The sequence below is a fragment of the Mytilus edulis genome, chromosome 10, assembly GCF_963676685.1.
Source record: "Mytilus edulis chromosome 10, xbMytEdul2.2, whole genome shotgun sequence".
NCBI lineage: Eukaryota > Metazoa > Mollusca > Bivalvia > Mytilida > Mytilidae > Mytilus > Mytilus edulis.
In genome coordinates this window covers 12,265,661-12,293,302 of record NC_092353.1, presented here as the reverse complement: position 1 = coordinate 12,293,302, position 27,642 = coordinate 12,265,661, and the positions used below count along the sequence as shown (strand labels likewise).

At 33.7% G+C, this 27,642-nt stretch overlaps 1 protein-coding gene across 2 annotated transcripts in view; it reads left to right on the top strand.

Annotated features, from left to right (window-relative positions):
- The window catches only part of LOC139493471 (protein mono-ADP-ribosyltransferase PARP14-like), an 89,016-nt gene that overhangs the window by 14,427 nt on the left and 46,947 nt on the right, over positions 1-27,642 (top strand). For both annotated transcript variants that reach the window (XM_071281879.1, XM_071281878.1), the window contains exons 6-8: positions 5,301-5,537; positions 22,468-22,701; positions 23,735-25,468. In XM_071281879.1, coding sequence (XP_071137980.1) covers positions 5,301-5,537; positions 22,468-22,701; positions 23,735-25,468 — 2,205 coding nt within the window. The remainder of the gene's footprint in view (positions 1-5,300; positions 5,538-22,467; positions 22,702-23,734; positions 25,469-27,642) is intronic.

Genomic DNA, 27,642 nt, shown 5'->3' with positions numbered 1-27,642 from the left:
CAGAGCAGTGTGTACGGAAGGATTCATGCCCACTGACCCAAAGAAAATTAATAATTAAAGAGTTAGAAATGGGGTTCCTCCTAGAATTAACGGTGATAAGATACGAAGTGAATAGTCTGAGATTACTGGGTACAAGTCAAATCGGCACATGGTCAAATCGGCACCCATAGAAAAAGTCAAATCGGCACCTGGTTAAATCAGCATCTAGTCAAATCGGCACCTATTTAAAAGTCAATTCGGCATCCAATAATATATGATATAATATATGGGACTGGGAAATGGGGTTCCTCCTAGAATTAACGGTTATAAGATACGAAGTGAATAGTCCGAGATTACTGGGTACAAGTCAATCGGCACCCATAGAAAAAGTCAAATCGGCACCTGGTTAAATTGGCATCTAATCAAATCGGCACCTATTTAAAATTCAATTCTGCATCCAATAATATTTGATATAATATATGGGACTGGGACTATTTAAGTTTGTAATTTAAGTATACTAGCATAAAAGTCCCCCACGGTCCCAGCTTGTCTGGCAAATCAGCCGTTGGACATCAGAGTAATCTCGTACTATGAAGTGAAATACCTTCTTTCTCTCTCTCAGTGACTGCTGTGGAAAGTAAACTTGGAATTGATAGTACAAAATAAAACACAATAAGTACATTGCTCGTACACTTGTATCCGGGATTGGCTATTTTTAAAGTTGAGTGACTATTCAGATTTATATTACCTTTGCATGTGCAGTTGAATTAGTTTTGAAAATAATACTATCCAGCTGTACCAGGCCTTGCGGTCATAAAACTTTCGAGTCAGTTTTTTTGTACTCATACTTGAAAATCAACCAATGAAATTGCTTGATTTCTTGTTTCGAGCATGATTTTTTTGCTCCAACATTCCAAGCACTGAGCAAAGTTTTATGCCTTCAAGGCCATAGTCTTCGACGTCGAAGTAAGGCGTCAAAGAAAAAAAATATAATAGCCTTTCAAGACGTCATAATTATTTGGACTATCAAGGCCAGGGCTGCCAAAAATTGGTGAGACTCAAGCATGTTCATGCTTTTTGGCAGCAGTATCCTGGGATCTATTTTTTTTCTCTTTTCTCTTCTATTTTGGCCAAATCTCACGAATTTGCTGAATGAAAAGTTGGCAGAACTGCTATACATGTGTCAATGAAAACTATATGGCAATCGTATCCCTCAGAGCATTCTGCTCTTTGATTGTTTTCTGTTCTCAGGACTGATGTAATGTGGACTCTATTGTTTATCTTTTTTTATGTTTTCGATTTTAGCAATGAATGGTAATTAATCATTATTACCTAGGCTATTGCATTCCCTTGGCATCTGTCAATCTGGCCACATGTCTGATTTGCTGTCCATTAACTTAAATTTCCATTAAAAATCTTCAACTGTGAAAGTGATCAAAGGATTAAACTAAAAGTTTGTCTGCTTCATCTATATAAAAGTCAGCTATAAACTTTGTGATTTTTGTTCAGGTTGATCAACCAACATGGCCACTGTGGCTATATAAAGTAGAACATAGGGGTCAACTTGCAGATTTTAGACCCCAAAAATTAAAAACTTTTTGGTCGTATATTGGTATCACGTTGGCGCTGTCGTCTGCGTCGTCGTCGTCCGAATACTTTTAGTTTTCGCACTCTAACTTTAGTAAAAGTGTATAGAAGTCTATGAAATTTTGAGACAAGGTTTATGACCACAAAAGAAAGGTTGGGATTGATTTTGGGAGTTTTGGTTCCAACAGTTTAGGAGTTAGGGGCCAAAAAAGGGCCCAAATAAGCATTATTCTTGGTTTTCGCACCATAACCTTAGTATAAGTAAATAGAAATCTATGAAATTTAAACACAAGGTTTATGACCATAAAAGGAAGGTTGGGTTTGATTTTGGGAGTTTGAGTCCCAACAGTTTAGGAATAAGGGGCCGAAAGGGTCCAAAATTGAACTTTGTTTGATTTCATCAAAAATTGAATAATTGGGGTTTTTTGATATGCCGAATCTAACTGTGAATGTAGATTCTTAATTTTTGGTCCTGTTTTCAAATTTGTCTACATTTAGGTCCAAAGGGTCCAACATTAAACTTATTTTGATTTTAACAAAAATTGAATCCTTGGGGTTCTTTGATATGCTGAATTTAAAAATGTACTTCGAAAAAGAAATTACGGCCACAAATCTGAATTTTGAGCAAATATACAAAATTTCGACCTCATCTTACTCAAAAAGTAGCACATGAAGTAATATTTTTTATTACATATTTGATTTAATCAGGTAAAAAATAGCCTATATCCAAATTTTCACGAACTTGTAAATACAGGATCAAAACTGTATCGTATGCCCTTAATAAACAGCTGTGCTGTGGGTGCATGATACGCCTGTCACATTTTCAAGGAATAAACTTCAATTACTTGTCAATGTTATATTAGAAATTTATGAAATTGACATAAGCTCCCTTTCCATTTTTATAAATTTTAGATTTTACGTTTTCTTAAGTAATCGATGAATTTTTATACTTAAAAAAGGGGGATTTTATGAAACTTTGGTGAATATATTAATGTAACATCCCTTTTGATTTGTATATATATTTCTAGTTGATCATATAAATTCATTTAAAGCATAAAAGACAAGTTAAAAGAGCAACGGGCATATCATGCCCTAAAGTGCAGCCCTTTATTAGCTCTTATCAAAAACTATATGAGCTAGGTTATATGTGTAAATTTCAAGAATGATCATAAATACAAGGAATAACTTTTGATGTGCATTCAAAGATATTTATTAGCAGACTGGCACTTTTTCACTAGCTAAGCAATACAAACACCATACCTGTCAACTGACCCGTATTCTGCGTATAAACCTAGTAATTGATGTTTGAGGTTGAAATACATCATCACTATAAGAAAAGAACATAAGACTGTGTCACACATATTTAAAAAAAAATCTAATTTATAAAATGAAATAATAATTAATAAGATTTAAAATACTTAATCAAGTGAACATGCATTGATGTTTTTGTAACTTTGATTTAAATTATAAGAAAAATGTACCATAAATACTGAAATTCAGCTCGAAAAAGTTCGTACGCGTTATGACCTGAGATTTGATTCTTCAATGCAGGTCATGACCTGCATTTTCATCGTCACAGGTTGACAGGTATGAAACACAGGTTTATCTGTTTTTATACGACCGCAAAAATTTTAATTTTTCGTTGTATATTGCTATCACGTTGGCGTCGTCGACGTCCTGTGTCGTCTTGAGTCGTCGTCCTCCGAATACTTTTAGTTTTCGCACTCTAACTTTAGTAAAAGTGTATAGAAATCTATGAAATTTTAACACAAGGTTAATGACAACAAAAGGAAGGTTGGGATTGATTTTGTGAGTTTTGGTCCCAACATTTTAGGAATTAGGGGCAAAAAAGGGCCCAAATAAGCATTTTCTTAGTTTTTGCACTATAACTTTAGTTTAAGTAAATTGAAATCTATGAAATTTTTACACAAGGTTTATGACCACAAAAGAAAGGTTGGGATTGATTTTGGGAGTTTTGGTTCCAACAGTTTAGGAGTTAGGGTCCAAAAAAGGGCCCAAATAAGCATTATTCTTGGTTTTCGTACAATAACTTTAGTATAAGTAAATAGAAATCTATGAAATTTAATCACAAGTTTTATGACCATAAAAGGAAGGTTGGGTTTGATTTTGCGAGGTTTGGTCCCAACAGTTTAGGAATAAGGGGCCCAAAGGGTCCAAAATTTAACTGTTTGATTTCATCAAAAATTGAATATTTGGGGTTCTCTGATATGCTGAATCTAACTGTGTATGTAGTTTCTTTATTTTTGGTCCCGTTTTCAAATTGGTCCAAAGGGTCCAAAATTAAATTTAGTTTGATTTTAACTTAAATTGAATCCTTGGGGTTCTTTGATATGCTGAATCTAAAAATGAACTTAAATTTTTGATTATTGGCCCAGTTTTCAAGTTGGTCGAAATCGGGGTCCAAAATCAAACTTTGTTTGATTTCATCAAAAATTGAATAATAGGGGTTCTTTGATATGCCAAATCTACCTGTGTATGTAGATTCTTAATTTTTGGTCCCGTTTTCAAATTGGTCTACATTAAAGTCCAAAGGGTCCAAAATTAAACTAAGTTTGATTTTAACAAAAATTGAATTCTTGGGCTTTTTTGATATGCTGAATCTAAACATATACTTAGATTTTTGATTATGGGCCCAGTTGTGCAATAGCAAGAAATTTTCAATTGCAGAGTATTCAGCAATAGCAAGAAATCTTCATTTGCACAGTATTGTGCAATAGCAAATATTTTCGCAATAGCAAGAAATTTTCAATTGATTGGAGTTATCTTTCTTTGTCCAGAATAGTAGTTTAATCAACTTTAATCATTGTTTTATACAATATACAATGTATATTCACTTTTACTGCCAACTGATAAATTAAAACAATCTTTACCATTCAGTGATAACAAGCACTTTTTTTACATTTTAATATTTTATTATGTATTTAAATGAGTAGTTATTGCTATTTCTTCAATTTTTTTTGAGAGGATTAATATTCAACAGCATAGTGAATTGCTCAAAGGCAAAACAAACATTGTAAGTTCATTAGACCACATTCATTCTGTGTCAGAAACCTATGCTGTGTCAACTATTTAATCACAGTCCAAATTTAGAGCTGAATCCAGCTTGAAAGTTGTGTCCATACTTGCCCCAACCGTTCAGGGTTCAAGCTCTGCGGTCGTATAAAGCTGTGCCCTGCGGAGCATCTGGTTATTTCTGTCAAAATCCTTCAGTCATCTGGTTATGTTATGGTTAAATATGTCACATGAGCAAGCCAATCAGTAGACAACAATCTTTGAATTTTGAGAAGATAAAAGACAAAAAAAAAACCCACACAAAATACCCTTCCAAACACAAAACTGGAGGGATTATGCTTGATTTTCATATGAAGAAAACATAATTTTTCAATCAATTTAATTTGATAAGACGACAGGTCAACCTATCCAGAGACATCGTTTTGGGTGCAAACTGACTAGTCTTTGGTTATTTGTAATGCTTGTATGCTTTGCGAAATAGCAGCAAACGACAGTTTTAACATCTTGGGTTTGAACCAGCTGAATTCAAACCAACAGCCACTACATTTTACCACAAGAACACAGAGTCATGCATTTTTATAACAGAAAGGAACTTATCTGGTACCTTAATGTATACAAAAAAGTGCATAGTGTATTAGTGATGAAAAAAGGTTGTAATAATTTTCTTTTGTTATTTAAAAAAAGTATTTTGATATTTAAAGCTGTGGATAGGACTTTACAGAAAAACCATACAGTAGATGGTTCAAAGTTACAAGTCAAGAAACACATTCCACCCAAAAGATATCCAAACAAGGCATTAGTTAAAGGCTTTAGTCCTAAGACAACTGAAGATGGCATTATTAACTTTCTGGAAGCCAAGACAAAGTTTGATGTGGAGGGAGTAGACTTTGGTAACGAGGATTCTGGGAAGGCTATTGTAACATTTTGTGAACCAATAGGTTTGTATATCTAATACCTTGTAAGCATAAAATTACACATTTAGTATTCATTCAATCTGTTAGATCTGTTTAACTTAACAACATGATATACTTGTAATGATTAGGAAACATTATAAGCATTAGGAAACATTATAAGTACACAGGTAAGTTTATTGAAGTAAAACCATTGCCATTTTTACATGGCGATCTCTGTGAGGGCATTCCGCTGTATTGCTGTCGCCTAGATTTCCATTACATAACTTTATTGTTGGGTTTGTAACCAATATAGAAACATGATATTTACATAACATTAACGAGTGTAAAATTATATCCACCATGCACTTGCACTGCACCATTATTGGAAAAGTAGAATAGAATGATATACAAATGGATGAAAATTATATATTATATCAATATATATAAAATGTCAATTACTTAATAAATGAAATGTAAAAATATACTCTGTCAAATAACAACAAACCAGTGTATACTGATTTGTATCACTAAAATATAAAAGTTATTAAGATGTTGAATTTCTTGTCATTTATTCATTACCCATGCAGGAACTTGTCTCAGAAAAAATATATATCTCTGTACATAAACCTCAGTTTCAGGTATAGAGATGTGATTTTTATGCAGTTAAGCTGCATTATGCGAGCCCCCTAGATTTGTGTTCTACCCAATAAATGCTGAAATACTTGCCATTGTTATTATCTAGCTGGCTACTATGTCATATATAACTAATTGAACACGTTTTTAATACTTTTTATTCTGGATTACAAGAAATATGACAAGAAAAACCTTAAATGATCGTCGAATCACCCAAAAGTTTTGAAGTTGCACATAGGAAGCAGTGCTCATTAGGAATCCTTGTGTAGTTTATTATCGCCTGTGCTTTTGGCTAAGATGTCAAAGAACAATTGTATGAAATATTTAATCTTCGAAAATCTCTTTAAAGACAAGTAGTTTATAGATTTCCCAAATGGCAAAAGTTGTAGGAATATTGTTTTTCGTCAATACGTAGTGCAACTAGGTTATATAACAAGTTCAACTGTTCATGCTGTTGATGGCAATTTCAAATTAGAAGAAATTTTTTTTGTATCTTTTCAATTTGGAGGCAGGGGTTCAAATTAGGGGTGTTCCGAAGTCCGCAACCGTCCACTTTTGCAATCAGAATTTCAACTTGGTTACTAGCTACTCCCTACAGACCACTTGAAAGAAAATAAAAAATTACTTTGCAAACCTTTTCACCAAAGTCTCCAAATAAACGATCTCAAAACTTATTTTCATCATTATTATTCATCACAGCGATGTTCATTTTGTTCAACCGCTAGCTTTATACAGAAAATCACCGACAAATAATGTGTAAATTCGAGTAAAATCGTATCTGACTGACAAAAAAACTTTGTAAACACAATAACAATGGATGCCGTAATTACAATATCAGATCCAATTCCGGAAGCGGATAAGGGTAATTCCAGGCTTTGGCGATCAACTACAAAAAATTCCAGGCAGGTGACAAAATACATCTATGCATGGTAAATGAAAATAAACACTAGAATTGAAAAACTAAAAGATATATGTAAAAGAAAGAAAAAGGGACTGGGGGGTAGTTTGAAAATAATTACCTGACTTGCAATGTATTGAAAATAAATAACTCAGCAGGTCTAATGGAAAGTATGAGATTGCACCAGATTCTTCATAAATTCATCTTTTTCCCCTAAAAAAAATCGGGAAACACTTCCCCATTTTTAGCTCACCTGGCCCGAAGGGCCAAGTGAGCTTTTCTCATCACTTGGCGTCCGGCGTCCGTCGTCCGTCGTCCGTCGTCCGTCGTCCGTTGTCGTCGTCGTCCGTCGTTAACTTTTACAAAAATCTTCTCCTCTGAAACTACTGGGCTAATTTCAACCAAACTTGGTCACAATCATCATTGGGGTATCTAGTTTAAAAATTGTGTCCGGTGACCCGGCCAACCAACCAAGATGGCCGCCATGGCTAAAAATAGAACATAGGGGTAAAATGCAGTTTTTGGCTTATAACTCAAAAACCAAAGCATCTAGAGCAAATCTGACATGGGGTAAAACTGTTTATCAGGTCAAGATCTATCTGCCCTGAAATTTTCAGACAAATCGGACAACCCGTTGTTGGGTTGCTGCCCCTGAATTAGTTATTTTATGGAAATTTTGCAGTTTTTGCTTATTATCTTGAATATTATTATAGATAGAGATAAACTGTAAACAGCAATAATGTTCATCAAAGTAAGATTTGCAAATAAGTCAACATGACCGAAATGGTCAATTGACCACTTTAGGAGTTATTGCCCTTTATAGTCAATTTTTAACCATTTTTCGTAAATCTTAGTAATCTTTTACAAAAATCTTCTCCTCTGAAACTACAGGGCCAAATTTATCCAAACTTGGCCACAATTATCTTTGGAGTATTTTGTTTAAAAAATGTGTCCGGTGACCCGGCCAACCAACCAAGATGGCCGCCACAGCTAAAAATAGAACATAGGGGTAAAATGCAGTTTTTGGCTTATAACTTAAAAACCAAAGCATTTAGAGCAAATCTGACATTGGTAAAATTGTTTATCAGGTCAAGATCTATCTACCCTGAAATTTTCAGATGAATCTGACAACCTGTTGTTGGGTTGCTGCCCCTGAATTGGTAATTTTAAGGAAATTTTGCTGTTTTTGGTTATTATCTTGTATATTATTATAGATAGAGATAAACTGTAAACAGCCATTATGTTCAACAAAGTAAGATTTACAAATAAGTCAACATGACCGAAATGGTCAGTTGACCCCTTTAGGAGTTATTGCTCTTTATAGTCAATTTTTAACCATTTTTCGTAAATCTTAGTAATCTTTTACAAAAATCTTCTCCTCTGAAACTACTGGGCTAAATTAATCCAAACTTATCCACAATCATCTTTGGGGTATCTAGTTTAAAAAATGTGTCCGATGACCTGGCCATTCAACCAAGATGGCCACCATGGCTAAAAATAGAACATAGGGGTAAAATGCAGAAACCAAAGCATTAAGAGCAAATCTGACATGGGGTTAAACTATTTATCAGGTCAAGATCTATCTGCCCAGATAAATCGGACAACCCGTTGTTGGGTTGCTGCCCCTGAATTGGTAATTTTAAGGAAATTTTGCTGTTTTTGGTTATTGTCTTGAATATATATTATAGATAGAGATAAACTGTAAACAGCAATAATGTTCAGCAAAGTAAGATTTACAAATAAGTCAACATGAACGAAATGGTCAGTTGACCCCCTAAGGAGTTATTGTCCTTTATAGTCAATTTTCAACAATTTTTATAAAATTTGTAAATTTTTACTAACATTTTCCACTGAAACTACTGGGCCAAGTTCATTATAGATAGAGATAATTGTAAGCAGCAAGGATGTTCAGTAAAGTAAGATGTACAAACACATCACCATCACCAAAATACAATTTTGTCATGAATCCATCTGCTTCCTTTGTTTAATAGTCACATAGACCAAGGTGAGCGACACAGGCTCTTTAGAGCCTCTAGTTTTAATAATAAAAGTATAAGTATTATTTAAAGAATACTCAAAATGTCTGAAAATTGGTTTCATTTAACTTGAGGTATATTGTCTCAGGAAACCTTACCTCACTTTTATTTTCACAGGGCCGTAACTACATTGAGGCAAATGCCTCATGTAGGAAATTTCAAAACCAAACGCTCGTCTCCATATCAAATTGTGTTAAAAGCGAGTGCCTTGCAAGAAGCAAGTTCTGTTTCCCCTCAGACTTAGTCCTGATTTTTCGGGATCAATGTTTCTTATTTATTTGTCTTTATTGACCTTCTGTATTCTGTTAGTGTTGCATTCCTTTTGAAATCTAGTAATTTTGTTATGAACTTGATCATGAGTTTAAAAAAAAACCAGCAGCCACAGACTTTAAAAACTATGTGAATTCTAATTTTGCTTTATCATCATGTTATCCCTAGAAACTTTACACTGAATTTATACATTTTGCTTTGAGACCAAAATACTGTCAAAATATTATTAAATGAAAACTTGCATTTTCAGATTATGAAAGGGTCTATGGAATACACAGAAAGCATGATTTTGCATCATTTGTTCTATAGCTTCTTGGGCCTTCAGTGGCTCCAAATCCCTTCAAATTTTTTTTGGAGTGGCTATTTGTCCGGCCTTTGTAATACGCATGTCATATAATGTGCATTTGGAAGTGCGTGTAATATTATCTTCAGTAGCAACAAGGGGGCATGTGTAAACTGATCACTGGTTTTCAATTTTAGGATCATGGCTGAAAACGGTGATATCAATATTTGTGATAAATTTTACAGTTTGCGGAATTTGACAATGGAACATGATATTATGAACTTCCAAGAATTATATAATCTTATAAAAGGACTCAAAAAAATTGAAATCACAAGGAAAATGGGAAATAAAAGAAAACTATTGGAGAACTAGTACTAGTTTTACAAAATTATTTGACTCGCTACAGCTGTGTAAATAGTGGAAAAGATGTTCAAAGCTAGAGTAGTTGAGAAAGGCCTTTACAAGGTGGGGATTGAGGATACAAACTTGAAGTGGGGATGTTGGAAATGGGATTATAAAAAAGCGGAGTAATGAATACACGGGACAACAAAGATGGGATCAGGAGGGGAAAAAAAGAGAAATTTGGGAAAAGGAGCACACCGTGTCACCCCAACCCCCTCACGTAAATAGAATAAAAAACAGTGTTTTTTAATTTATTATTTTTTTGGGGGTCATTATAGAAAAATCTCTCACCTCTCACTCAAAATACGGATAACTTTATGTCAATGGTTCTATAGTTCTTTTTGACAGCTACATACATAATAATTTTGTACCTTTTTCAGATAGACAAAATCCTTTACGTTAAAATGCACGACTAAAATGCACGAGTCAAACACTACCAAGTTTGTTAAACAAGTAATTTCTACTCTCTTCTCATATAAAAAAAAATGGGATATAAATGATTTTTTTCTAATTATTCTTTATCCACATTGGATTATATACTAGTATGAAGAAAACAACAATTTCACTGATTACCAGTAACAAAATTAGGCTCTAACACTAAAGATTACAAACATGTGCTACCCCTGGTGCTGCTGAAGATAATATTACATGCACACTCAAATATTATTGTGACATGCGCATTGTATTGGCCGAACAAATAGCAACTGCCAATTTTTTTTAATGTATGTATGCAATACATGTATATGCAGTTGTAGCTGCAGAACAGTTCCGCAGCTAATGCAGTTGGGAATATAAAAGATTCATTTCTGCAGAGGATGATCATCAGATTAATTCTGATTAAATGGTACATAATGACTTGACTATACATGTATTATTTATTACAAATCAAATCATTTAAAAAGTCTGTGTCTTCGAATATCATAAAAATATTTGTGAAAATGAATAATTAGTCCCTTGCTTTAATGAAAATGAAAAATCTTGCTTCAATAGTGCAGAAAATGAATAATCTGTCCTCTTAGTTTACAAAAATAAATAACCAATCAAAAACAAATTTTTCGTACACAATGTTATTAAATTGTGTCCTCCAAGGAAAATAAAACTGAACAGGATCTGTTACTTATTTGAGTTTGAATTATACATGTATGTAATTATATTAAAGATATAGATATGAAGATAAGAATGGTATGAGTGCCAATGAGACAATTTTTGTGTCAAAGTAACAATTAATTCAAGTTTGTAATTAAAGTTAAAATGCATCCAGTAATAACAACCCTCATGAAAAAGAATGTCTGAATTTTTGCTGAGTTTTGCTGAATAGGTTCTGGACCCTAGCTGAATGCATGCTGAACCAAATTTTGGGATCTGAAAACGTTCTGAAGCACTTTTTCCAAATTCTGAACAAATACTGAAAACTTACTGGAATGTTCAGATTTGCTGAAAAAGTGCTGTAACATTTTCTGAAAAGTTCAGACTGTGCTGAAAAATTCAGACATCGCTGAACTGAAGCTGAAAATAATCTGAACTGTTCAGTTATTGCTGAACTCCTCAGACAAACATCTGAAACTATGCTGAACATTTTTTGATATCTTTGAACAGTGCTGAATTTTTCAGAACAGCCCTGAAAACTTTGTGAACAGATTTTCAAGATCCTGAAATGTTCAGAAACAATACTGAAATCATTCTGAACAGAATAAATACTTGCTTAATTTTTCAGAGAGACATCTGAAAATGTGTTGAACTATTCAGACAGTGTTGAATTGTTCAAAACAGCTAAAAAAACACTTTCTGAAATGATAGAAAGCTGAACTGTTCAGAACAGCTCTAAGAGCTTATATGAACAGATTTGCCAGATGCTGAACTGTTCAGACAGAATACTGAAAGTCTTCTGAAAATAATACAAACAAGAATGTGTCCACAGTACACAGATGCCCCACTCACACTATCATATTCTATATTTAGTGGACCTTGAAATTGAGGTAAAACTCTAATTTGGCATTAGAATTAGATAGATCATATCATTAGGAACATGTATACTAAGTTTCAAGTTGCTTGGACTTCAAGTCTTCATAAAAAACTACCTTGAACAAAAACTTTAACCTGAAGGGGGACAGACAGACGGACAGATTAATGGACGGACAAACAGACAGACGAACAGACCCACAGACCAGAAAACATAATGCCACCGGCCTCTACTATCGTAGGTGGGGCATAAAAAATATTTTTCAAACTTTTATATCAGACCAGAGCAGAATACATGTACACCAAAGACCACCAAACTGAAGTTGTTTTTTTAATTACATGAGTTGATCTGAAGTCAATTGGAGTTAACATCGTAAACAATTAATTTTTAGAGCAGAGTAATTGATATAACATAAGCATTGTGACATATGATTTTTAAGGGAAAGTTTAAGAATTTGGGTCGTATCTTTTTGAGATATTAGCCAATCAGTAAAATCAAAATATATTCGAAGTGAAAATAGTTTATATAAACAAATAAAAAAATCTCAAAATCATTAACTACATGTACCAAAAAAAGGGGGGGGGTGTCATTTAAGATTCTCCCACTCAGGGGCACCCATATGTAATCATGTCCACAGGTACCTGTGAAATCTACAATAAACAATATTAAGCTGGCTTTCTGTTTAAGTCATGAGTACTCTATTAATAATGTTATGATTGGTAATCACATTAAAAACTGAAGATCTTATATCAATTACAATTTATAACAAGTTTGTTTTTTCTATAATAAATTTCCTTTCTTTAAAAGTCATGATTCCCCAACTTGCAAAACATAATCTGTTAATTTTGGGGGCCAATTAACCAGGTCCGATTTGACTTTGTGCCGGAATGTCTAGAATTCATTTATATGAAGACTTGAGAGGCATACCAAAATTATACTAGCAAGGACCTATGTTATATTAAAATATTGACACCGGAGGTCTTGCCAGGTGTCAATGTGTCTTGGTGTCGAAGTATTTATAAAAATTCTAAATTTGAAAAGGGAACTTACGTTGAAATTATTTGCAATTTGTTCGATAGCCTATCCGTTTTTGCTGGTGCACTGCCAGTGTTAATTTTATCTGTAGAAGAAGTTTTCTGAATCTTCTCTTCTTCTTCTTTTAGTTTCCTCACTCCATCATAATATTGATGACTATGTGCCGTGCATGAGTGGGTAAAATTTACAATTTTATGTTTACATTAAAAACAAAATTTAATAAAGAAATAATAACTTGTTTTTGATTTTCACTCTACTGGTGTAGTATTGGTTGAGAACAGATATAGGAATCTGTTCTTTGAATGCTTCAACTGTGGTGCATTGGACAGCAGTAACTGGTAAAAGGTTCCATTGGACGATTGTCCTAGGATAGAATGAAAATTTATATGAGTCTTTTTTTGCCTGTATGTGCTTGAATGAGTGACTGTGAGTGTATTGTCTTGTTCGACTGTCTGATGGTATTAACAGATTCATGGGGTATATTGCTCCTTGGTGGTGTATAATTTTAAAGAAAAATATAAGCCTTGTTCTTATTCTTCTAAGTTCAAGTGTTGGCCAGTTAAGATGGTTAAGCATGTTTGTCACAGAGCTGGTGTTATGATATCGATTACATATATACCTGGCTGCACGTCTTTGGACCATTTCTATTTGTGATTTTTGAGATTTTGTATGTGGGTCCCAGATGCAGCTACCATACTCTAGCTTTGGTCTCACAAGTGAGATATAGGCCTTTATTTTAACTGACTTCGAGCTGACTTTAAGGTTTCTTTTGATAAAATTCAGTTGTTTTGTTGCATTTGCTGTGATGTTACTTATGTGTTTGTTAAATTTTAAATCTGAGTTTGTATTGTTAAGCCAAGATATTTAGTAGATATTTCTTGTTGCAAAGTGTGCCCATGTAAGATGTAGTCATATGGGAGAGGTGTTTTCTTTGTTGTTACTTGGAGGACTGAACACTTGTCCGGATGGAAGGACATGAGCCAGTCCTCTTCCCACTTTGCTGCTGCTGTTAGGTCTTCTGGTAATTTTTTTGAGTTACTTTATTTTTAATGGTTTTGTATATGATGCTATCATCTGCAGAAAGTCTAAGAGTGCCATGTTTTATATAATCATTCAGATCGTTTATGTACACCAGGAATAAGATAGGACCAAGTACTGTTCCTTGAGGTACCCCTGAAGTGACATGTATTTGTTCAGATTTGGTGCCTTCCAGTAATACCGTTTGTGTGCGAAGTGAAAGAAAGTCTTCTATCCAGTTCAATGTTTGGTTGTCTACACCATAGTGTTTGAGTTTATGAAGTAGTCTTTTGTGAGGGACTTTGTCAAATGCTTTGGAAAAGTCCATCACAATTACGTCAATTTGGATGTTGTCATTGCTGTATTTTGCCAGTTCTTGTATAAATGACACTAACTGTGTTTCGCAAGATCTTGAGGAGCGAAACCCATGTTGTAGATCGTATAGAATGTTGTTATTTTCTAGATGTGCCATGATGTTACTTGCTAATACATGCTCCATGATCTTACATAGGATGCATGTTAGGGATATAGGCCTGTAGTTGATAGGGTTGTGTTTATCTCCCTTTTTAAATACTGGGCAGACGCTGGCATGCTTCCAGTCAGTAGGAATTTTTCTGGTGTTCAGGGATTTTTCAAATATTAATGTTATTATGGGCGCGATGTTGAAATTATTTTTTTCTCAATTTTGAAAGGTTATAATTAAAGTAGCTGGAAGTTTCTTACTTTATTTTCACAAATAATGCAACTATGTTATATAATACCTCAATGTAAGCAAATCATATGTTATATAGGTGGCGTCCTTTGGGCCACTCTACCCCCTCCTGTTTGAAAACTTTGAAATGGTCGAGATCCCCATCCCTAAACCATATATTCAAGTATGGGACAATATGATAAATCAAATGAAAAATAGGGGGAGTTGTCCCTGTGGTCACTGTACACCGTCTCATGTTTGAGAACTTGGAAATGGTCAAGATCCCCACCCCTAAACCATATATACTCATGTATTGTACTATATAACAAATCAAATTAAATATAGGGGAGTCCATGTGTTCACCCTACCCCTTCCAATGTTTGATAACTTAGAAACAGATGAGATCCCAACCCCTAAACCATACATACTAATGTATGGGACAATATAACTAATCAAATGAAATATAGGGGAAGTCCCTGGGGTCAACCAACCCCCCTCTTGTTTGGGAACTTTGAAACAGTTGAGATCCCTACCAATAAACCATATATTCAATATTTTTGAGAATGGAAATGGGGAATGTGCCAAAGAGACAACAACCTGACTTTAGAAAAAAACAACAGCAGAAGGTCACCAACAGGTCTTCAATGTAGCGAGAAATTCCCGCACCCTGAGGCGTCCTTCAGCTGGCCCCTAAACAAATATATACTAGTTCAGTGATAATGCCATACTAATTTCCAAATTGTACACAAGAAACTAAAATTAAAATAATACAAGACTAACAAAGGCCAGAGGCTCCTGACTTTGACAGGCACAAAAATGCGGCGGGGTTAAACATGTTTGTGAGATCTCAACCCTCCCCCTATACCTCTAGCCAATGTAGAAAAGTAAACGCATAACAATATGCACATTAAAATTCAGTTCAAGAGAAGTCCGAGTCTGATGTCAGAAGATGTAACCAAAGAAAATAAACAAAATGACAATAATACATAAATAACAACAGACTACTAGCAGTTAACTGACATGCCAGCTCCAGACTTAAATTAAACTGACTGAAAGATTATGATTTCATCATATGAACATCAGGCACAATCCTTCCCGTTAGGGGTTTAGTATCATACCATCATAACATATATATGAGAAGAACATAACCTGTATCATGCCAACAACTGGTTTTTGATTAAATGTGTTTAGTTCCGATGCAAAGACCCTATAAGTGAATCAATATTAACGCTAAAATATGCAATCTTTAATGACCTGACAACAGTATCGTAACTATATCCCTTCTTAATAAGTCTATTCAAAAGTTTTGTTAGTTTTTGAGGTGAATACTGACACCTTTGTGCTTTATAAAGAATATTTCCATAAAAAATTGGATGTGAAATACCTGAATGTATAAGAAGTCTGCATGTTGAGCTATATTTACGAATGATGTCCTTATACCGATGATAAAATTTAGTAAATGTTTTGACTAGTTTGTGATATCGAAAACCCTGGTGTAATAATTTTTCAGTAATGCATAAATTTCTCTCGTTTCTAAAACATTGTTACATACACGAGCGAATCGTACAAGTTGAGATATATAAACACCGTAAGATGGTGACAAGGGAACGTCACCATATAAAAATGGATAATTAATGATACGGTCGAGATCCCCACCCCTAAACCATATACTAGTATTTTCATGAAATGAACAATATATCAAATCAAATGAAATTTAGGGGAAGTCCCTGGGTCACAATACCCCTTCCTGTTTGAGAACTTGAAAACCGTTGATATCCCCACCCCTAAACCATTTATATTCATGTATGGGACTAAATAAAAAAATCATTTACATTTACTATGGGCAGGTCAGTCAGACCTCACCTTTGATCCCTGCCCCATAGAAAAAGATGACAAAATTCCAGTGGAATTCCACTGGAAAGCCACTGGCAAAATCAGTGGATTAACCACTGGATTCCAGTGGAATTCCAGTGGAATCCAGCGGTAAAAAATGTCTGGCATTCCACTGATCTACTGGAATTCCACTGATTTACCAGTGGTAACTCCAGTGGAATGCAACAAGTTCCAGTGGAATTCCAGTGGTATTTTCTCTGGCATTCCACTGATCTACTGGAATCTTCACTGGTAAATCAGTGGAATTTCAGTAGATTCCACTGGAATTATCACTGGTAAATCAGTGGAATTCCAGTAGATTCCACTGGAATTATCACTGGTCAATCAGTGGAATTCCAGTAGATCAGTGGAATGCCAGACAATTTCTCTCCAGTGGAATTCCAATAAAAAATTGTTGTATTGAATAATTTGCGGTCACAGTACTTGTTTTGGAAATTAGGGTTTCAGTAAATCATGCATCATGCGAACTCACACTTTAACAAAAACAACCATAAATCTTTGTGGTATGATCATTCTTTAATCTTCACTATAAAAAATTCATTTCTACTGAAAGTACAAATATAATGAAGCAATTATAATATCCACACTATAAAAATTATACTGCATGAAAATTCCAATGTAAATAAAAAACTAAAATGTTATGAGACATAGGATCAGCGTTTTCTTCAGAAAATTTGTTCAGATGGGGATATAATCACAAGCCCGCCTTGTTCTTAAATTGTATTAAAGAATACACCATTTTTGAAGGGGCATTAATTGAGAGGGATCTCCGTCATCCCTTGCTCTGAAGAAAACCCCTGAGGATGCCCCTATTGTTTTCTACACCTCTGAAACCGCTTGGCCAATTGGAACCAAACTTGGTCACAAAAGTCTTTGAGCGGTCCCATTTCAAAATTGTATCCGTCATGTCCACACATGATCCAAGATGGATGCCATTTTGGGAAAATGTATTCAAAGATCTCCTCTTCTGAATCTACTGTACCAGTTGGAACCAAACTTGGTGACAATGGTCCTTAGGTGGTTTTCTTTAAAAATTGTATCCGACATGTCCACACCTGATCCATTATGGCCACCAGCAGGGAACATAGTTTAACATTGGACCCTAGGGGAAAAGATTGCTCATTTTGTTCCAATTTGTCAAAAAACATGGACGGTTGCTGCTGTTGGGTATCCAACAGGTTACCAGGTGTGCGGCTCCAGGGAGCCTCTGGTTTTAGGCCTTATATATATTGTTTGTCCAATTATTACACGTTAATTTTGTATTTTTTTATTTTGTAATTAGAAATGTACATATGTCATTTGGGATCTATGCATTGTATCAGTATTTATGTTTATAATTCATATAGATTTACTTAAATTATATAAATTTAAAAAGGGCATGTTGTTTGTTATATATTATATTGTTTGTTCAATTATAACTTAATTATATGTACATTTAAAATAAGATATTTTTTTTTCCTTTTGATAGTCCCCCTGCGAAATGATTATGAATAATTCATGAATGTTCATGGATGATTCATGAATGATTCATGAACACAATTCATGAATTGTTCATAAAAGATTCATGAACAGTTAATGAACTAGACATGAACTACAAATGGACATGCATGTTCATGAACCAGTGAATAATGAACTATTCATGAACAGAAAGTGTTCATGAACTCTTTGGTTCATTAAAGTTCATGAACAAAAATAGTTCTTAACTTTTATTATTCATGAATTGTTCATGATTTTATAGTTCATGAACACGCTTGTCCATTTGTAGTTCATGTCCTGTTCATGTATAGTTCATGAATTTTTTATGAATGATTCATGAATTTGTTCATGAAATATACCAGTCCATGAATCATTCATGAACACATGAACTACTGTGTTCATGAACTGTTCATCAGTAATTTAATTCATGAACATTGTTTGTCCACTTGTAGTTCATGAACTGTTCATCTAAAGTTCATGAAATTATTAAAAAGGATTTTCTTGAATATTCATTTTTGTGTTATTATCATAAGTAAACTTCTCTTCCTGTCTGTAATTGAAATTGCTGGACTTCCAACTAAAAATGCTACATAACATCTTGGTGAAGTTGTTCTGCTTGAAATTCTTCCCAGTTGAACAGATCTTTTAATCAATAAATGCATCTAAGTTTCCCCCTGCAAAATCAAAAATCACTCCACAAAGAATCAAAAGTCCTTGATATTTGTTTTAAATAAACACTCAAGATTAAACAGTTTCTAACAGGTATAATACAATGTAATAATTTAATTTAATAATTGTTGTTTTTATTAAAATATCAATAGAGTAAGATTAATAACATGAATACTACTTGCCTTTTCATGACATTTCAAATAATGTACCCCCCCCCCCCTTTTCCCCTTTTAATTTGCCCACACACAATCATAAGAATGGCTGAAGCATGAATTATGTTTACCTTGAAATAAAATATATTGTACAAATCTATCAGTTATTCCTGAATGGAAAACATTAAACCAACACTGTAAAATGTAAAGGTTACTTTCACTTTCTGGTGTTTTATATTTATTATAATTAATCAATAATTATTATAATGCTTCAACAAATAGTTATTCAGCAAAAAAAAATAATCAAAAATATATATAATTTACTTATCTGATAACAAATCTGCTTTATTTTGACAGCTATATTACTTCATCTTCATTTGTATTGTAAGCGTCAAAACCACCATTTTGCTGACGTAATTATGACGTTTTTCTATTCCCAGTCACTTGTAATCATTTGTCTGCATTGCAATCTTTTGTCAAAGTCATTGAAGCGTTTTACAATAGGTAAACGTAATTCATTAAATATGATAATTATTGACACCGGTCTGCAATGTTTGGGAAAGAATGAATTGTCATTAATCTGGGCTTTGTTTCCAAGTTCCTCTATGTGCCGTATGATGGTTAAGAAAGGCACATGTTTGAACTTGGAGAGACAATCAGAAATTACATCTTTAGAAGAAAGAAATTAAGTTTACCATTGTCATGATTGTAAAAACGAAACATGAGAAACATCTCCAGCTCAAAGTAAGTTACAAAACTTCAAACTTTCAAAGTTAGTCCCAAATTTTGTATGACTCTCAAAATGTAACACTCTTCTGGTGTAGTATGAAAAAAAAAAGAAAAAGGTGCTGAGCTAATTTCTGTTGTTCAATGAAAAGGAAATATTTTTTATGGACATACTTTTGCTTATAATTACTTAAGCTTACACTACATTTGTAAACACATTTGTATCACATGTATTGAAGTAATATGAGGCTCTACCTGCATGCTGTGAAAGGGAACTAATCAAATCTGTATGATTTTTTTTTAATTTTGCCTCTGCCATAGCGGAGGGGGCAATACGTTTTACCCTTGTCCCTCTGTATAGATGTACATGTACGTCCCAAAGTTGGTTTCAATTCTTTAAACTTTTGGGGAGTCGCAGCACAGCAAAAGTGAGTATATCAGTGGTTGTCGTTTGTTTATGTGTTATTTGTTTTTCGTTCATTTTTTCACATAAATAAGGCCGTTAGTTTTCTCGTTTGAATTGTTTTACATTGTCTTATCGGGGCCTTTTACAGCTGACTATGCGGTATGGGCTCAATGCTCATTGTTGAAGGCCGTACGGTGACCTATAGTTGTTGATGTTTGTGTCATTTTGGTCTTTTGTGGATAGTTGTCTCATTGGCAATCATACCACATCTTCTTTTTTATATATTTATATTTTTAATGTTTTTTGATAAACAAACATGTACATGTACATGTATTTACACTTTTGCTATTCAACTGAATTTTGTCTCAAAATGATCTCAAGATCTGTAAATGAATAACCTGGAGGTCATGCTAAAAGCACTTTAATTGTGATGTCATAATACAATGTATAGATGTTTATGTTTATGAGAACTTGTATGACAGTCAAATTTATGAATTTATTTATGAACTTAATGAATTCATTTATTCATTAAAAGTTCATAAAATGTTCATGAACATATGTTATGAACAATTTATGAACATTATGAACTGACTCACAGTTCATTAAAGTTCAGAAAATATTCATGAACTGCATTTTATGAACTATTCATGAACTAAATTCATGAACAAACTTAATGAACTCATTATGAACAGTCATGCATTGTTCATGAACATTCATGAACAGTTCATGGTGGTTCATCATCAGTTCATGAATTTCATCTCGCAGGGGTCCAGTGGTATTCCCCTGATTTTTTTTCCCACTGGTATTCCACTGATTTTTTTTTCCACTGGTATAATTTATTCAAAATTCCAGTGGAATGCATCTTTCCACTGGAATTTCAATGGTAACTCCACTGGAATACCACTGGAATAAGTCATTCCAGTGTTGTCCAGTGGTATACCACTGGATTCCAATGGTATACCACTGGTTTCCACTGGAATACCAGTGATATTTTCTATGGGGTGTAGTAGTGAACATTTGTCTGATTTGTGTCACATAACTTTTGTACTATAGAACACAAACTCAGTTTTCTTTCCAGGGAAACTTGTCCATTCATACCATTACATGTTTGTATTAAGTCAACTTGTACTTAACTAACAGTCAACTAAAACCAACGTTAACTACCTACTAGAACAACTGCAATCATTGCGAACTTGTACCACTGCAGACTCACCATAAAAATATACATTGATATATGCATTGCTTTTGAAACCTTGATAACATATAAATTATATGCCTTAATAATTAATTCATTAGATAAACATAATTGTACTACATATGAATGTTTATTGTTGAAGCAACATTGCCACAGTTTTCATAATTATGTTTGTCTTGGGTTTATAATTAATTCATTAGATAAACATAATTGTACATACGAATGTTTAATGTTGAAGCAACACAGTTTTCATAATTATGTTTGTCTTGGGTTTTTTATGCCCCACCTACGATAGTAGAGGGGCATTATGTTTTCTGGTCTGTGCCTCCGTTCGTCTGTGCGTCCGTTCGCTTCAGGTTAAAGTTTTTGGTCAAGGTAGTTTTTGAAGAAGTTGAAGTCTAATCAACTTGAAACTTAGTACACATGTTCCCTATGATATAATCTTTCTAATTTTAATTCCAAATTAAAGTTTTGACCCTAATTTCACTGTCTCACTGAACATAGAAAATGATAGTGCGAGTGGGGCATCCGTGTACTTGGGACACATTCTTGTTTTAACTGCCTTCAGCGCTTACAGCGCTTTGATTTTCTGAGACAAGTTCTTTTGACCATCCACAAGATTTTGCAGTCATCCAATGTTCAGTACTTCAGTACTTTGATAATAAGTTTTTAAAGCATATGCTTAAATCTAAACACAAATGAAAAAAATCACATTTAGATGTAAAAAGATTTTTAAAAATCTTGAAATGGACTGATTTGTTTGTTTTGGCTGTAGAATAGAGATTAATATATTGTATCTGAATCTAAGTGGCCTACGTAAACTGGGGGTTTTGATGTAAAAAATTAAGAATATTTGGCAGTACAAATAAGTTGGTCGTAGGATGGAACAGCCGTTTTTGTGTATTACTGCGTTTGCGCTAAAGCTAGATATATTGTGATTATACTGGTTTACGATAATAGGCTGTCATAAAAACAGTCATATTAGAATTTAAATATGAGTCATGTACATTTACAAAGTTATAAGTCTTATTCTGCACAATATCTATATTAATAATAATAAGGTGGTATAATGTACATAACACTGCAAGGAGGTAACTCTCAGGGTAAATAATCGATTATAAAAATGCCCAACCCATGGTTAAATGAAAACATATCTACTGCTGCCATGAATCATTTCTTAATTATTCTCATTCTGGCAATGTATATTTTATTAATGACATGTTTTCTCTTTAGAAATTGGTGATATTCAGACAGCCTGTAAGAAAGCATTAGATAGCAGCTACCTAACAGTTCACCCTGTGGTTGTGACAAATTGTATTGTAGTCAGAGGTTTCAGCGAGAAGACGACAGAAAGTGGACTGGAATATTACTTTGATAATAAAAGGAAATCTGGCGTAGAGGGAGTCACTGATGTTAAAATGAATAGAGATGAGGATTACTGTGTTATATACTTTGAAAATGCAGAAGGTAGATTTTAGTTTTATATATGGAACATATGGCTAAGTCATGTAGAAGTGATGAAGTACAACATTTACTTCTAACTATGTACTAATTCAGTACCACAATTTTATGTACTAAATGCTACTGTAAATTGTATATACCAATATTGTACCATTGTAGTGTAGTACTATGAAAGTACAATAAATCTATAGTACTTTTTTTTACAATAATTTAAAAGGAAATTTAGCTGAAAATTTAATAATTTTAAAGTTCAGGACTTACAAAAAGGTTTGTACCTTAAATGTTCTGCACATGAAAGAATAAAACTGTAACTTTAAGCTTGAAGTACAAATTCTGCACTATGAAATTCTGGTGCTTAAATAGTGCAATAGTTTTTAATTTCTAAAACTGTTCTACACTATCAATATAAAGTACTACAAAAGTACACATGCAAAATAGTTTGCCTAAGGAGATCACCAATTTCTAAAGAGAAAACGTGTCATTGGCTTAAAATCGTTTCGCTATAATGCTGCACAAATCTGGAATGAGCTACTGAACCATTGTTGAATGGAAACATCTTTTGACCAATTCAAAAAATTGGTACGAACATGGGATCCAAGTAACAGCTGACATGCCAGTGCAGTGCATGCATATAGTGTTTATGCCTGTTTTATTTTATTTTACTTTTATTTTTCGTGTGACTACATGTATATGATTTGTGCAATCTTATTATTAACTTGTGCTATGTTTTAAGTGTACTATATACTTTTAACTTATATATGTCATTTATGGTATCTTACTATATGTTAAAAATTGTGTTGTTTTCATAACTTTTGTATGTGTGTGTGTATTGTATTTTGTTATTAAGTCGATTTGAAAAGCTCACTAGAGCTGGTGTTTATGTAGTTTATTGAATATCGACTCTAAATTAAACTTTGAATTGAATTGAATTGAAAAAGGATTTTAAAAATATGTTTGATAATAGTTGGTACATTTTTTCAAGAGTGTTCAATTTGATGTAAGATTTCTTATTTATTAGATCTTTAATCTTGTTTTGTAGATGCTTTGTTGGCCTGTAAAAGATCCCACACCATTGACAACTGTAAACTTAAGGTTCAGGTCTTCTACGATTGTCTTGGTGTCCCAGCTGATAATGAAGGGCCAAAGTTTAAACCATTACCACCTTTAGTTATTACTGACATTGACAAATATAAAGTAAACTTCTTGAAGCATTCAATTAAAAAGAGAGATGCTATTGAAAAACAGCTGCAGGAAAACTATGCACAAATAACATGGCCATCTTCAACCCAAGATAGCAAAATAACTATTGATTGCACCTTGACAAAGGAAACGAAAGATTGTCGTAAACTAGCAAAGTCTTGGGGTGAAGAAGTCAGGAAAAGTATAGATACCTTTGTTGATGCATTGGTTACTGAGAAGCATTCAATATTACAAGATACTTGGGCTCCCGTCATGGAAAAACTTCGGGAAATTAACATTTCTGATCCTGATGGTGTTACTGTAAGTGTGGAGAAACCACCGGTTTGTGAAATCATCATTGCTGGTTATACTGTACCAGTCAAAGAAGTTTCAGTTAAAATTAAACAAATAATAGATGAAGTTGCAGCCGACCTTGACAGAAAGAAACAATCAATTCAAGAAGATGCTAAACTGAAGCATCACCAGTTGTTGATTCTGGTTTATACACACTTTAAAGACAAGGTCAAACAAAAGTTTGAGAAAATGGATGTAAAAATAGACACAAAAAAGCTTGTTATAACATTTAATGGGTTATCTGGAAATATCAGTTCAGCCAAAGTTATGATGTTTGAAACAATTAATGACATAACATCAGCATCTATTGGAACAAAATCACCAGCTTATATTCAGTTTTTACAGAAACAGGAAGTAAAGAAATATGTTGGGAAAAAAATAAAGGATAAAGGCCTGATTGGAGTTTGGGATATCCAAGGTAACACAATAACAATGTATTCCATGTCTGATGCAGATGCTGTGGCAGCTTCAACTATCTTAAAAGATTGTGTAGTGGAGACCCAGGTCCATGTTGACAATCTACAAAAGTCTGTAATGCGGTCTACTAAATGGGCCCAATATATTCAGGCAATACAAGATGAGTATGAAAGAAAATCAATTATTACAGAAATTATAGAGGACAAACAAGGACAGATAATCCTGTATTGTACTTCAAAAGGAGAAGCAGGAATGATTAGAGAGAAAATACAAGATTATTTCCTGGATAATTCAGAAAAAGAAATAACAATCAACTTGCCTCCTGCTCAGTTGAAGTTCCTTCAGGAAGAAATGAAGGATGAAGTGGATGACCTTGAGAAAGGTTTACGTAAACAAAAAATCATTGTGGCTGTGAAAGGTGATGGCATTCTGATTAAAGGCAATCCTCAGGGAATCAAAGACGCTGAACATGAAATAGAGGCATTAGTAAAGAAAATATATAGAACCAAGCATTCTATGGAAAAACCAGGTTTACAAGAGTTAATGAATACTGGCCTTGGAAAGTCAAAACTGAAGCAAGTTAGTAAACAGGCGGGAGTTGTTATCAGTAGTGATAGTGATGAAGACGAAAGGTCAACAGGTCAAATTAGGCCTAAGCAAGATTCTAGTTCAGATGAGAGAGCAGTATACTCTGCAGCTGGAGGTCAAGAAGTCATTGTTGTCAAGGGTGATATTACTGGTCTGGATGTGGATGTTATTGTCAATGCAGCCAATAAAGATTTGGCTCATAGTGGAGGTCTGGCTAAAGTTTTGGTAAATAAAGGTAAGTGCCGGTTGTTTCCTTTTTGTAACAGTACATTTGATATTCAGATCCTGTCAATATGATATTGCATACCTGTCAACTGACCCGTATTCTGTGGGTGTGACCCGAGATTATCACAATTCTGAGGGATCACCCGGGACACCCGCCGGATCATTGAAATAACCCGGGAATTCCGAAAATGACCGGATTTCACCCGTATTTCTTAGCCATGAGATTGATTTCATAAGTAATATTCCTTTGAAATACCGGCAAATTCGTAATTCATCCATGAACAGGAAGTTCATCTAGTTATGTAAACTGTCAAATTAAGTGACCCATTAAGTGCATGGCTTCACTTGACAGCTTTGGTGTCAAACACACTATTAAATTAACACCAATTACCTTAGCTTTAGGTCGTAAATAAACTGCCCTGTTGTTTTACAAACATATTTTAACTAAGAGTTACTTCCCCTTATTTGTCACCATTCAAAATTATTTCTTATATTTACGTTTTATGGGTGAAAAAGATTAAATCATAAAAATATAAAATTCAAATACATATTGAAAAATAACTTTTCATTATTTTTATACCTTTATACAATTTTTAAAAAACAGTTGAAAATTATTTTTTACATTTATACTTCCTTTTACTGTATTACTATATTTTATTATAGTCTAATTTCCCTCTTACTTCGATGATGAAGCCAACCGTGCAAGGGCTGTATAGCCAGTCAAGGTCGTTAAAAACTTTTATTTGTTGTTTTTGATGATGGAAAGTCTACATTGCCAATAGTCTCAAACATTTTAAAATTACATTTGAAAACTAAATTCTAGTATTTGATGAATAAGAAAGTAAAGAAGATAAGACTGTTACACAAATTTATAAAAATCTTTAAAAGTGCAATGAAATAATAATAAATAAGATTTAAAATGACTTAACCAAGTTAACATGCATTGATGTTTTGGTATCTTTGATATATATATACATTATAAGAAAATGTACCATAAATACTAAAATTCAGCTCGAAAAAGTTCATACGCGTTATGACCTGAGATTTGATTCTTCAATGCAGGTCATGACCTGCATTTTCATCGTCACAGGTTGACAGGTATGATATTGTATGAGCTGATTATCAATCCCTCTCATATCAGAAAAGTTTTTATGTTTAGCTTGTTAAACAAATTTGACCTATTACAGGGGCGGATCCAGGATTTTGGAAGGGGGGCGAAGTTTTGAAAGAATGCCTCGCTCTGTTCGGCGAAAAATTTTTGGGGCTAAAAACATAAAATAAGTGTAATATGCACTTTTCAAACGGTTACTGGGGTGGGGCATGTATATTTTATAGTTGCTGTAAAGTGTAAGGGTTGGATATTTTCGATTCTGTATTCTCTCTATTAATTGTCTATCATAAAATGATAGTATGGATCCAAAGCTATGAACTGATAAATTTGATGTGGGACTTGTCAGTAGAAAATAGACATGGAAAGTTCTCGCTGTTTTGTTGTAAGTTAAGTTATCATAACTTCACAGATTTCTTGTTGTAAACAAGATATTCCCCGGGGTATTCAATGAAATTTACAATACGGTCGGCACAAGTTAAAAAAGACAAACGAGCAATTTCTTATCCAAATGTTTGGTTGATATGTTTCACCCAACAAAATTAAGGGAAGTGAGGGGTTCCAAATCAACCAAAGGCTAAGAATGAGTCTGAAATGACAACGAATTTATGAATGACAGTCGACAAATGGAGACATAAAGGCCACACCCATCAGGCAGATTGCAGTCTGGTCTTGAAAAAAGTATTTAATATATCAGTTCGGCGAAACAGCAAAGGCGGTTCCAGGGCCCCCCTTTCATGGGAAAAATTTGTTGATTATATAGGGAATCACTGAAGCATGACTGGAGCGGGCCCCTCCTTAGGTCAGTCAGCGGGCCCCCCTTACGAAAATTTCTGGATCCGCCACTGAACAGACATTCCGTTCAGACATGCAAAGCCCTGCCACCAAAAACAATGCCCGTTTTTATTCATCATGTTCGTTTAATGCTAAATAATTCTGTTGGAAATTTTTGTTTCTAATAGCAAAAACAGAGGACATGATTATTGTTGTCAATCCAGATACAGCCAGAATTTTTGTTTAAGGCAAAAATCAGAGTTATTTTTTTTTCACTCAAATATCTCAGACTGTCTCCTCAA